Here is an 11,515-nt window from a genome sequence, read left to right on the forward strand (position 1 = left end):
AGCAGGGGCAGCGCTGGACCTCGATGCGGCTGCTGGAGGGGTTCTGGAGGGAAGTGGGACGGCGGCGGAGCGCAGGACGCCCTTAGTGGACCTGTTCTGTGAGACCTGCTCCAGGCCCTGGCTCATCGGCTGGTGGGACCAGGTAGGGATCGGAGAGCTTGCAGAGGGCAAACAAGGCCTGGCAGTAGCCATCTTGGATGTGGATTCTTCAAGTGTTACATCTAAGCATGAATTCACAACTCATCTGTGTGTTTACTCCATCTTCTTATGTGTCTTTATGTAAATCCAGAAGTCATGGTGTTAGTTGTAGAATGTTATGTGTTTATAAGGGAGAATTGACTTGTTCCTTATATTCTGAATTCATGTGGTGGAGGAAGGTTTTGTGGGTCTGAGGGTGGCTTTGTGAGGAGCTGTAAGGCAGTGTGTTCACGTACATAATTTATACATGAATCCACTGAAGGGGAACAGGGATAAGAGCACAGAGTTTATTAACTCTGCTCAGTGTCCTCACCTTGCAGCAGCAATGTAAACAAAAAGGCAATATCACTCTTATTCTTCATCCTTCTATATCTAGTCTACATGTCTGTCCTTTGAGAATACACCCAGCTGCCTACAATTGTGTTAAGTAGTCCAGCCATCTTTACTGCAGGTACATTGCAGTGTCACATGATGTCCATTTCCATCCTGCACACCTGCGTCCCAGATCCCTCTGTTTGTCTCTCCTGCCTGAGGCTAATACAGACTGAAGGAAGCCAAGCGGATTGTCAGAGAAGGACAATGCTTATTGTCTCAGGACTGAGTTTATTTTGTCCTCAGGTGTGCCAGCATGTAACATCCATCATGTCTGAAGTTAGACATTGTGCCAGTTTTCCTTGATACATCAGGTTTGCGTTCGATGCGATATCTTGGCACTGTGTTACCAAAACAAACTCTAGCTTTTAACTTTTCTGTTTTTCTTGAATGACACTGGGCAAAGGAGGGTGCATGAGTTTGTTCTCTTGATATTTCTACAGTCTGAATCAATCAGCCGTACAGGTTGTAGTTAAGAGGAGGGTCATGTTTAGCATGTGTGTTATTTAAGATCATGCATCTGGACAAATTAATAAAGCCTTCTTGGGTCCCTCACATATGCAGGTGCATGATTGTGTGTGTGTGTGGGTGTGTGTGTGTGTGGGGCGGGGGGGAGTTTGTGGTCATGTCTGTGCAGTGTCCGCATGTTTGCTCCATCAGTCGGTGTCATGAGGAAGAGTGTTGTTTGTCCTGGCACTCGGACTGGCACCGTGGAAGTGTTGGTTGTCAGCTATGACTCAGCGTTACAGCATTAGGGAAGGAACGAACGAGAGAGAGCGAGGGAGAGGAGGAGGAGGAGGAGGTGGTTTGGGCTGAGCCTAAGTGTGCCACGGGGCTTGACTTGCTTTCCTGGCTCCTGGTGACTGATTCTGCCTGACTGCTTCTACGATTTGCTGTCAGACTACCTATTTGCTCGGTGTATCATGGGACGAGCGGCAGGCCGGATGGGATGGTTGGGAAAAGAGAGAGAACTGGGAGGAAAAGAGTGAAAGATGGAGGGCATGCATGGAGTGTGGGAAATGGCATAGGAAGCCAAAGTGGAGCCTGTGACAGAGGAGACTGTTGTTTACCTCGAGAGGGAGGGATATAAGTAACAGAGACAGAGAGAGGGAGACAGCAGTGGAGGGGAGGGTTGACCTTGGTAAAGGTCAGAGACACCTGCCTACTCCCTCAGATTGTCACCCAAGCAGCCACCGCTCTCGCATCAAGCTGAAGGACTGACTGTGAGGAGGCAGTTGCCACGGCAACGGCTCGGGTTGCCATGGAGATTGTTATGTGTGAAAGATCAGTCGGTAGGACACAGACTGAAGGGGTTATGTCCGAATCCTTTTGTGCCTGAACATGACTTGTGCAACAGGCGACGATCGAGCCTCCAAATAATCAGAAATAATATAAAATCACATAAAAGCTGAGGAACCGTTCAGAGTTCGATGTCTGCAGGGATGATGTATTCACGTAATCACATCTGCGCCCGCTCTGCACGGACCCGCAGACTAGTCGTTCATGATTGCCACTGTCGAATTTTGGAGAAGAAGGAACGTGCCACATTACCGCAGCACATAAATACACGCCAATCAAAACACAGGCGCACTGAATTGGGGGTATTGAACAGTATGTTCTAAAAAAGAGGAGGCATGATTCATCATTGGTTTTTCTCACCCTTTTAGTGAAGGAAGCCAGAATGCGGGTGATCCTTTGTTTCTCATGTTTGACTCTGGAATGTTTTGTTGTTTCTTATCAGAACAAATGGGATCTGAAGTACAATGTTAATAACTGTGAGCCAATCTGCACATCTACTTTGTAAGTCAAGTCACTCACTTCCTGTGTCTGTCTCTGCTTCCCTCAGTTCAAGAGGATGTTGAACAGGGAGCTGTCCCATTTGTCAGAGATGAGTCGCTCAGGGAACCAGGTGTCGGAATACATCTCCACTACCTTTCTAGGTAAAACACACCTGCCAACCTCTATAGCGAGTCCCTTCTAGCTCTGATCCAAGGTCAAGTCCCGGCTGACCTCTGACTCCCCGTCCCCTCCCCAGATAAGCAGAACGAAGTGGAGATCCCGTCCCCGACTTTGAGGGAGAGGGAGAAGCCCATGTGTCAGATCAGTGGTGTAAAGAAGCTCACGCACAGTTCCAGCCTTTCAAACTCCACCACGCCTCGATTCGGTGTGAAGACTGAACACGAGGAAGCGCTAGCCAGGGTAAATACATCACTGTCTTACTGTGTTTTTATTGTGTTCATGCCTTGTGCTTTTATGCTGCCTTGCTGCAACAGAAAATCCTCTTGTGAGACAATACAGATCTGAACTAGCTGATGGAAAAGCAGCCGAGAAGCAAGTTATTGCATCGACACGCACACATAAACCCACACAGAAGTGTTGTTTTAAATGCTGCGTATGTGTAAAACTGTTGTTTTCATGGGCTGCCAAATTGGTGAAGATATTTCTTCATTTGCCTGTTTAGTAGCAAGTGTTTGTTTTCTTAATGTGCAGTGCTTTGAGCTCTCTGGGCCACCATTAAAAAAAAAAGGCACACACTTGACCCACAATCCTTTCCACAGCAGATACATGAGCACGAGGGTCAAAGTTCAAGGTGCTATGTTATGAGGAAGTACTATGTCCCAAATTGATGTCCCATTACTCACTTTGTAGGGGCAGCAGTGTGCTAAAAGTAAAAAGAAAAGTATCCGATTTGAACCGCAGGGTTTAAACATGGATTTAAAAGCAGAAAACGTTTCCACAACTTAAAAACTTCACCTTTTAACGCCTTTTCGGCATTGGTCCATCAGAGCTTTCTTATTTCTCGCTGTGGGAAAGGGTTTTGTAGTCGAGGAAACCAATTTCTCCACCTTCAAAAACCACAAAACAATCCAAGAGTTCAAGCTTTAAGCAAACATATTCTAATCTAATATAAAGAATGTAAAGGACACAGCTGCAGTAGCATGCACCTTTATGAGTGGATTTAGAGTTTCTGCTGATGTGTGCTAATCTTGCCCGTTGTGCCTTCAGGAGCTGAACGACTTGAACATCTGGGGCCTTAACATCTTTCGTGTGGCAGAGTACTCTAATAACCGTCCCCTGAGCTGCACAATGTATGCCATCTTCCAGGTGAGAGACAGGGAGCTTTAACCAACAATGGACTACATAGCATGTCATGTGGCACGACTTAACTGTGACCATGACCCCTGTGGCTGCAGGAGAGAGATCTACTGAAGACCTTTAGTATCCCTGTGGATACATTTGTCACCTATGTGATGACCCTGGAGGACCACTACCACGCCAACGTGGCCTACCACAACAGCCTCCACGCTGCAGATGTCACTCAGTCTACTCATGTACTGCTATCCACTCCGGCACTAGATGTAAATACCTCTATTGCTCTGCCAGTACACATCTAACTCCACATGCTCAGGCTTCCATGAACACCAGGAGTACAGTAATCAAAGAGCAGTTTACCGGATTACTTTCCTCTTTTATTTCTCTCTGACAGGCCGTGTTCACGGATCTAGAGATACTAGCTGCGTTATTTGCCGCTGCCATCCACGATGTTGACCATCCAGGAGTGTCCAACCAATTCCTCATCAACACAAGTGAGTCCAAATCAGACTAAAGAGCCAACGCAAAAACACCTGAATAAAAACGAAAACAAAAGGACATCTCAATGGCCAGAAGAAACTAAAACACATACATACATAAACATAATAATAAACAAAGCATTAATAATAATAACAAAATATTGTAAGTAAAAATATTAAACACTAATAAAGGTTAAAAAAAACACAACAGCAGAACTAATGGTTAACTAATTGTTTTTAAACTCTTGTTTTAAATATCTATCATGTCATGTTTTATGCAAATGTTGACAGCTTTACGTTTAGTTCCCACATAATAAAATGCATATTATAATTATGACTAATCATTACAAAGCAATGCACACTACTTTTTAGGAGTTGATATACGTGTTGTGATTTGTATATTTGAAAATTTTTTTTTTAAGTATTAACAGTTAGGGACATTGCATTTGGTCTATATAGTTATTTGATTGGATATTTAAGTTTTCCTTCGAGCTAATGTGTATGATACACTCACTTTAGTTGAAACTCTCATATGGATACTTTGGTACCGCCGTCATCCTCTGAGAAAAAAGTACACTATTAGCTTGTTGTTGTAGGTTTTTAGTACATTTAGTCTGTACATTGTGGGCTTTCAGTCACTTTAAATGTGGATATTTGTCACCAAAAGCTTTATTTGCACTGTGCCCCTTCCTTAAATCGACTAAGTAGTTTTGTACATTTTGAAACAGTCTGACTCTAACACTGATGGTGGGTGTTGTACGGGCTTCTCTCAGACTCAGAGCTGGCCCTGATGTACAATGACGAGTCAGTGTTGGAGAACCATCACCTCGCTGTGGGCTTCAAGCTGCTCCACGAGGAAAACTGTGACATCTTCCAGAACCTGAGCAAGAGGCAGAGGCAGAGCCTGAGGAAACTTGTTATTGATATGGTGAGTGTCGTCCGCACACTGTATCACGCCACCACCATCTCTATCTCTATTTTCTTTTCTCTAATGCATCATTTTTCTTCCCAGGTTTTAGCCACAGATATGTCTAAACACATGAGTTTGCTGGCAGACCTCAAGACTATGGTGGAAACCAAGAAAGTGACAAGTTCTGGAGTACTGCTGCTGGACCATTACACTGATCGGATACAGGTGAGACGTTACCTTCCTTTTGTTCTGAGTTTGTTCCAGAAGAACTGAGCATTACCAAAGCATTGACCGGATGTATTTAAAGCTGCTTTTAACCTGTGAAGCTTAAGTGTGTTTTTGTTTTGTTTCTTACCGTTGTGTAATGTCTCTTATATTGTTATTGCTTCTGTTCTTTCTGTTTTTACCATGTAAAGTGCCTTTGAGTACCCTTTAAAAGCACGATACAAATAAAATGTATTATTCGTCAGTAAATTCCATCCCTTAAATTTTGTCGAAATGCCACGATGTCACAGTAAACTGTGTGCATGGAAACCAGGAGAGCTGTGACTCGTCTGTCTGCGCTTTTTGGTATTTTCTCCAACGTGTTTCAAATGCTGGTAACTCTTGTTGGAAGTTAAGGCGACATGGAGCAGGCTGATGAAAGATTCAATAATCTATTATTTTTAAGGGTGGATTATGAGAGATAGAACCACAAGATTTAACATCTGCAGGATCTGCGGGATCTGGTTATCAAAGATTATGCTGAAGTACTTGATGGAAGACATAGGTGTTAGTTTAGGAGAGAGAGAGAGAGAGAGAGAGAGAGAGGAAGAGCTGTTCAGTGTTATCGAAATTGAGTTTGATGTCAGCCAGGCATGCAGAAATGTTTGACCTGATTTCACCTGAATTGTGTCAAAGATGTGAATCTGATCTTTCTTTAAGAGGACCACAGGAAAGGAGGGAAGAGAAACATGCACAGAGTCTGTAGGAGGGGGAGGAAGATGCTGTTGTTTTTGTTGTCGTCTAAACTGAAGTCAGGAGACCCAGAAACAGGGAGGAATGTTGGTTCACTGATTGAGGTCCAACAAGTGTTTCTATGGAAATTATTTGATTCAATAGTTTTGGAAGAGGATTAAGGAAAGCAGAGGCTCCGGCTCACCCATGTTGATGGTTCGATCCCGTCATTGTGTCGACGTGTCTTTGAGCGAGAATCTGCACCCCAAGTTGCTTCACAGCAGCGCACTGCTCCTAAAAGGCTGAGGATGGGTCAAATACAGAACTCAGATTTAATGTATGTATGTATGCATGTATGTATGTATGTATGTATGTATGCATGTATGTGATGATACAAAAGTAAACAATATCTTCTACAACAACACTATTCTCTAGTTGTTGATATCAGGTGGGTGAAGGGTTCATGAGCATTTGTGAAGGTGTCACACACTATTTGACATTGAACGGAGTGAAGGGCACGAGGTTAACAGTGCAGGTGCTTGCTGTGCTAAAACACAAAGGCTTCTGCACCTTTTAGTGAGAGGAAAGAACAAAGTAAAGCCAGATACAGCAATGGAAAAGGGCATGCAAGTGTTTGTGTAATGCAATCTCACTAAAATAGAAGGAGTCTCTGTCTGTATGTCTGAGGACCCAAGGAAGCAAGGTGTCAAGTGTGACGTTGTTTGAATGAGCGGGTCACGAGAAAGCTGCAAACAGAAATACCGTCATACATATCTTTAAATTCAACAAATCTTTGCAAAGATAAATGGTGGGGCAGCTGTTGAAAAAAAAATGAAAGCGCTTTCTAGTTATAGAGGCAGGGGACTGGATTTTTTGTTGTTGTTTTTTTGCAGTTAATAGAAAAGAAAAGAAGAGGGAGTAAACAAAAAACAAAAAAGATAATCACAAAGCTGGTAGTGAATCACCTCCTCTCAGCTGCGATCAGACTTTTGGTCAGATGACCTCCGTGCATATCTGAATTCAGTGCTTTTGACGTTGCATGTACATGATATAGAAACCTGTGGCTGTGTGTGCAGGTGTTGAGGAACATGGTGCACTGCGCTGACCTGAGCAATCCTACCAAACCCCTGGCTGTGTATCGACAATGGACGGAGAGAATCATGGAGGAGTTCTTCAGGCAGGGGGATAAGGAGAGAGAGCGCGGGATGGAGATCAGTCCCATGTGCGACAAACACACTGCATCTGTGGAAAAGAGCCAGGTAAAAGAAATCCGGTGCACAACTGGATAAGTGTTAATGCTGTAAGCGGGATGATCTGTCGTCTCTGATCACAGCAGTCGTCCTCATACATCTTTAATGCTGATTTGTAGAGTGAAATGACAACACTGAGTATATGATACCCGTCACACTCTTTTTTTTATTCTGGATGCAGGTGGGCTTTATTGACTACATAGTCCACCCGCTGTGGGAGACATGGGGGGACCTGGTGCACCCCGATGCGCAGGACATCTTGGACACTCTGGAGGACAACAGAGACTGGTACCAGAGCACGATCCCGCAAAGCCCTTCGCCTCCTCCCGTGTGCCAGGATAAGGATCTAAACGTCTGCATTGACAAGTTTCAGTTTGAGCTCACCCTGGAAGACAGCTCTCCGAGAGAAGAGGGAGACGACGCCGACAAGACTGTGCCAAACCACGTGGCACAGGACTGCAGTCAGGGGGAGGAGGAGGAGGAGGAGGAGGACGAGGAGGAGGACGATGAGGAGGAGGAGGGAAAAAAAGAGAAAGACATGACAGAGGAAGAAAATGAGGACATAATAGAAGAGGAAGACGAGGTGGCTATGGAGGAGGAGGAGGTGGAGGAGGAGCTGAAAGCTCAGTTGGAGGTGAGATCTGAAAAGGAGAGACTTTCTGACACAAGTCCTGTAGAGGAAGAGGAAGATTCTTCTTCACAAGCTGAAGATACATGAGTTCTGCTCCTGTGTCTCCCTCCTCACTTGCACACATTATCTTGTTCATCCTTTCAATGGCCAAACCAAGAACAAATAAGACTGCAATGACAATACAGACCTTTAAATATATTTTTCAAAAAGAGAATCAATTAAAATCGCTTAAAGAGAAGGTGATTACACAGCAACTGTAGATTTGAAGTGGTGACGAGTCCTCCGACTGACTTCACAACAAACTTTAGACCAAGAGGAATTTAGGAGAGCATTAGCGACGGGCAACTGAAGACAGCGTAGCACTCTGGGACTGGAATGCACACACACAAACACACAGGAAGTAACGAGCTTGAAAACATACTAGGAGCAAGTCATGAATACACCGATTCAACGTGCGCATGCGCATGCATCAGCCATGCAGTATAATTGGAGCGCAAATGTACCCCTCCTTTCTTGCAAACACACAAACACCTACGCACACACACACATGCAAACACACACAACGCACGCACACACACTTGACTGTATGTTTGCATGTGTGCATTTATACGAGGGACATTGATCAGTAATGAATCTCTTTGGAAAAAGCCATCTCTTAATGGAGTATTAACTAGTGTTCAGTCAGTATTAGTAATTCATGTTCGTTAGAACTTCAACAGAAACTGTTCTCCTCAGAAAAGCTACACATCCGGGTGACTTTTTTTTTTTCCATTTCTGTCGGAAAGAAAAATAAGAAAATTCACAGAGTTGGAGGAGAAGATGCTGCGACGAGGGGGGGCCTCCGGGTCCCGTTCCCCTTTTCCCTTTACGAGGAGAGTGCTACTGGTGCAAGATGGCTCTGTGCCTTTCTGAAACACCAGCTTCCTGAACGGAGCTGTCGTGAAGCAATGCATTGTGGGACAGGAGTGTCTGATTTTTGTTATAATTTTTGTTTTTGATTGTCTCTTGTTAAAGATCTCTCTTTGCTGTTCATGGTATTGTGGTGTGTATCTCACATGTCCAGTTTATGTGGTCATATGTTTTAAGCTAAAAGTCTTCCTTTGTTGCTCTTCTGGTATTATAATAACTCAGAACTCTAGATGCAGAGCAATCACCACCACCACCACCACCACAAACCATCAGTGGACTCTTTCCAGCTTATGTTTTATTTTCATATTAGAATTTGTTTGAAATCTTTCTGAGAATAAGCCATGTGATGCTTTGAAGCATACGTTTTGCCTATTTTCTATTTAACAGTTGCTCAACACGTTAAAAGGGATACAGAATTACTTCATCAGCAGAACAAATTTCCACTTGCCATCTCATACCCACTTGCACTGCGTGGTTATGTCTTCTCATACACAACGATTCTCACCAAAGTACAGGAGGAGATGCTTCAGTGGGTGAAGTGATTTGAAGGAATGGAGATGAATAGGAAAATCAGGGAGGCAGAATGTGTGGAGAAAGAAAGCGTTGGTCTGGTAGTCCCCAATCATCCTCGTTATGTTTGATGCTTTTTTGCCTTAATGTCAGATGCAGGATACATACCTGCAAAGTATGTAGATTCATAAGATATATAATAGATATCCTAGTATATTTATATATACATATATATGTATGCTTATTTCTGTGAGTATCAGTGTGTCTACAATGTATTCAGCATTGCATTTGGAGGAGAAAGGGGAACGTTGCTGCCAGTTAGTTGTCATGTTGTTGCTGTGCTCGGACCAACGTGAAGAATGTGTCGTTTTTTTGAAATCAGGATGGTCAAAATCTTTAGCAACCTGGAGGCACACAGAGGAAATAAGAAATGAGAGGCGGTGAGAATGAATAAGGATGTTTGAATCTGACCAGATTATTGATTTGTTGACATGACGGAGTTGATGCGTGCGTGTGTGTGTGTCTGTCTGCGTGGCTTATTGTGTGGTCGTGAGTAAGCGAGTGAGTAACAGAAGGAGAGGGCAGGATGCTAAAGATGTTGTCATAAGTGTCATCGGTCCCTCACTGGCATCACCACATTGTCGTTGAATGGCGTTCAGGATTCGATCAGCACAGTTTAAATAGGTCACAGTTTGTTTTCGGTGTTTGTCTTTCACAGGGTAAACAAACAACAAACAAACAAAAGAACATGAATGTGGTTCTTTTGGAGGGTAAGTTTCTGCAGGTCAGTAACTGAGTTCATCTGAAATTACCACAGCTCGGTGCAACAGAAGCCTGTGTGTTTGATCTGCGCCGTCGTCGGATGGAGCAGAGCTGCCGGGCCACCACACAGGCTTTCATCTTGTGGAATGGGAATCCAGGATTACTATTGCCGTTACTTAAATACAAGATTCCCATATGCATCGGCCTTTTACTTTGAAGATGTTGCTTTGATTTTGTGGCTTCTTGTTATGTCATAAGCTATAAAAACATTAATATTTACTTGCCATACAAACACGATACTGTAGCAATTGTTTCTTATTAAGAAAATTATTCAATTGATTGATTGCTGCCATTCTTTTTAAATGATGAAAAGAAAACCATGGGAAGTGTTTTCTTTGAACAGTTTGTGTACAGTTTATTTTTATATCATTCTGGTGGATGGTCTGGACAATGAATCACGTGTTGATGATATATAGCTCTAAGCATTACCACTCTTGTATATAATGTAATATTGGATTGTAAATTATAAATTTATCCAAGTCACAATGATTGACAAACGACCCATTAAGGTTGTTAAGTGAATCACTAGAACACTGCAGGCCACATCCTCACCTTTTCATTCTCTGTTTATGTTCTCGCTCACTTGTGCTAACATTTTTTAAATCGTCCACATTTATTGTTAAAATCAAATATATTTGTACCAGCACTTTATTTCGTCAGGTTTTGAGGCAGACAGTGTGTTTCAGGTAGTGTACAGTCTGTGCTGGTGGTTTGGTCATTGGCAGTCACCTGTTGATTATATCCCATTGGGCCAAATCACAAACCGTCATTGTGCAGTAGTCAATGTTAACCCCTTTTCTAGAGACATAATCAAACAAACTAGTCATTCTCTATTAAAGGTCCATGTGAGATTGAACTAAGTTGACTGATTAAGTCAAATGTAAGATGACGTAGTCACATGGGATGTGACATGTTCAAAGGAAATAAATGTGTCCTTATCTAACTTGGCCATTTCTAGTACTATCAACACCTCTATTTATTAGTAACTTTAATCATTAGCCTGATAGCCTACATGTCCGTCCAGCGGTGGCCTAACTAGCTGGTTCCCATCTGGGTTGCTGTCAGGTCACTTTGTCGCAGAATGACTCCCTCTGTGAATAATTCTCTGGGCTTTAATTCATGTGTTTGTTCACAAGTAAGAAAGATTATTCAAGGGGAAAAAACAACATGAAATGATTGTAATATTTGTAAATGATCTTGCTGTAATGTGTAAAATGTGTCCAAGTTATTTTTTATTATATTATTTTTATGAAAGTTTTTCCTCTCAACAGAGCTGAGGTGTCATTTTGTGAATAAATGCATTTAATAAGCAAACATCTATATATAAAAACAATACTATAGTATATCAGTATATTTTTCTTTTATTTCACTGTTCGGTACTGTAAAGTGTGTTAAAAATACAAAT

General features: G+C 42.8%; 1 protein-coding gene across 1 annotated transcript in view; it reads left to right on the forward strand.

The window, feature by feature from the left end:
* The window catches only part of pde4a (phosphodiesterase 4A, cAMP-specific), a gene marked incomplete at both ends in the record, with an annotated part of 39,635 nt that extends 31,679 nt beyond the window's left edge, over positions 1-7,956 (forward strand). Inside the window, 9 exon segments of the mRNA XM_079232946.1 lie at positions 2,417-2,510; positions 2,606-2,769; positions 3,577-3,675; positions 3,765-3,929; positions 4,058-4,157; positions 4,916-5,070; positions 5,155-5,277; positions 7,065-7,247; positions 7,420-7,956. Of these exon segments, the coding sequence (XP_079089072.1) occupies positions 2,417-2,510; positions 2,606-2,769; positions 3,577-3,675; positions 3,765-3,929; positions 4,058-4,157; positions 4,916-5,070; positions 5,155-5,277; positions 7,065-7,247; positions 7,420-7,956 (1,620 nt within the window).
* Positions 7,957-11,515: the final 3,559 nt, after the last annotated feature.

Source organism: Taurulus bubalis (assembly GCF_910589615.1).
Source record: "Taurulus bubalis genome assembly, chromosome: 17".
NCBI classification, from domain to species: Eukaryota; Metazoa; Chordata; class Actinopteri; order Perciformes; family Cottidae; genus Taurulus; species Taurulus bubalis.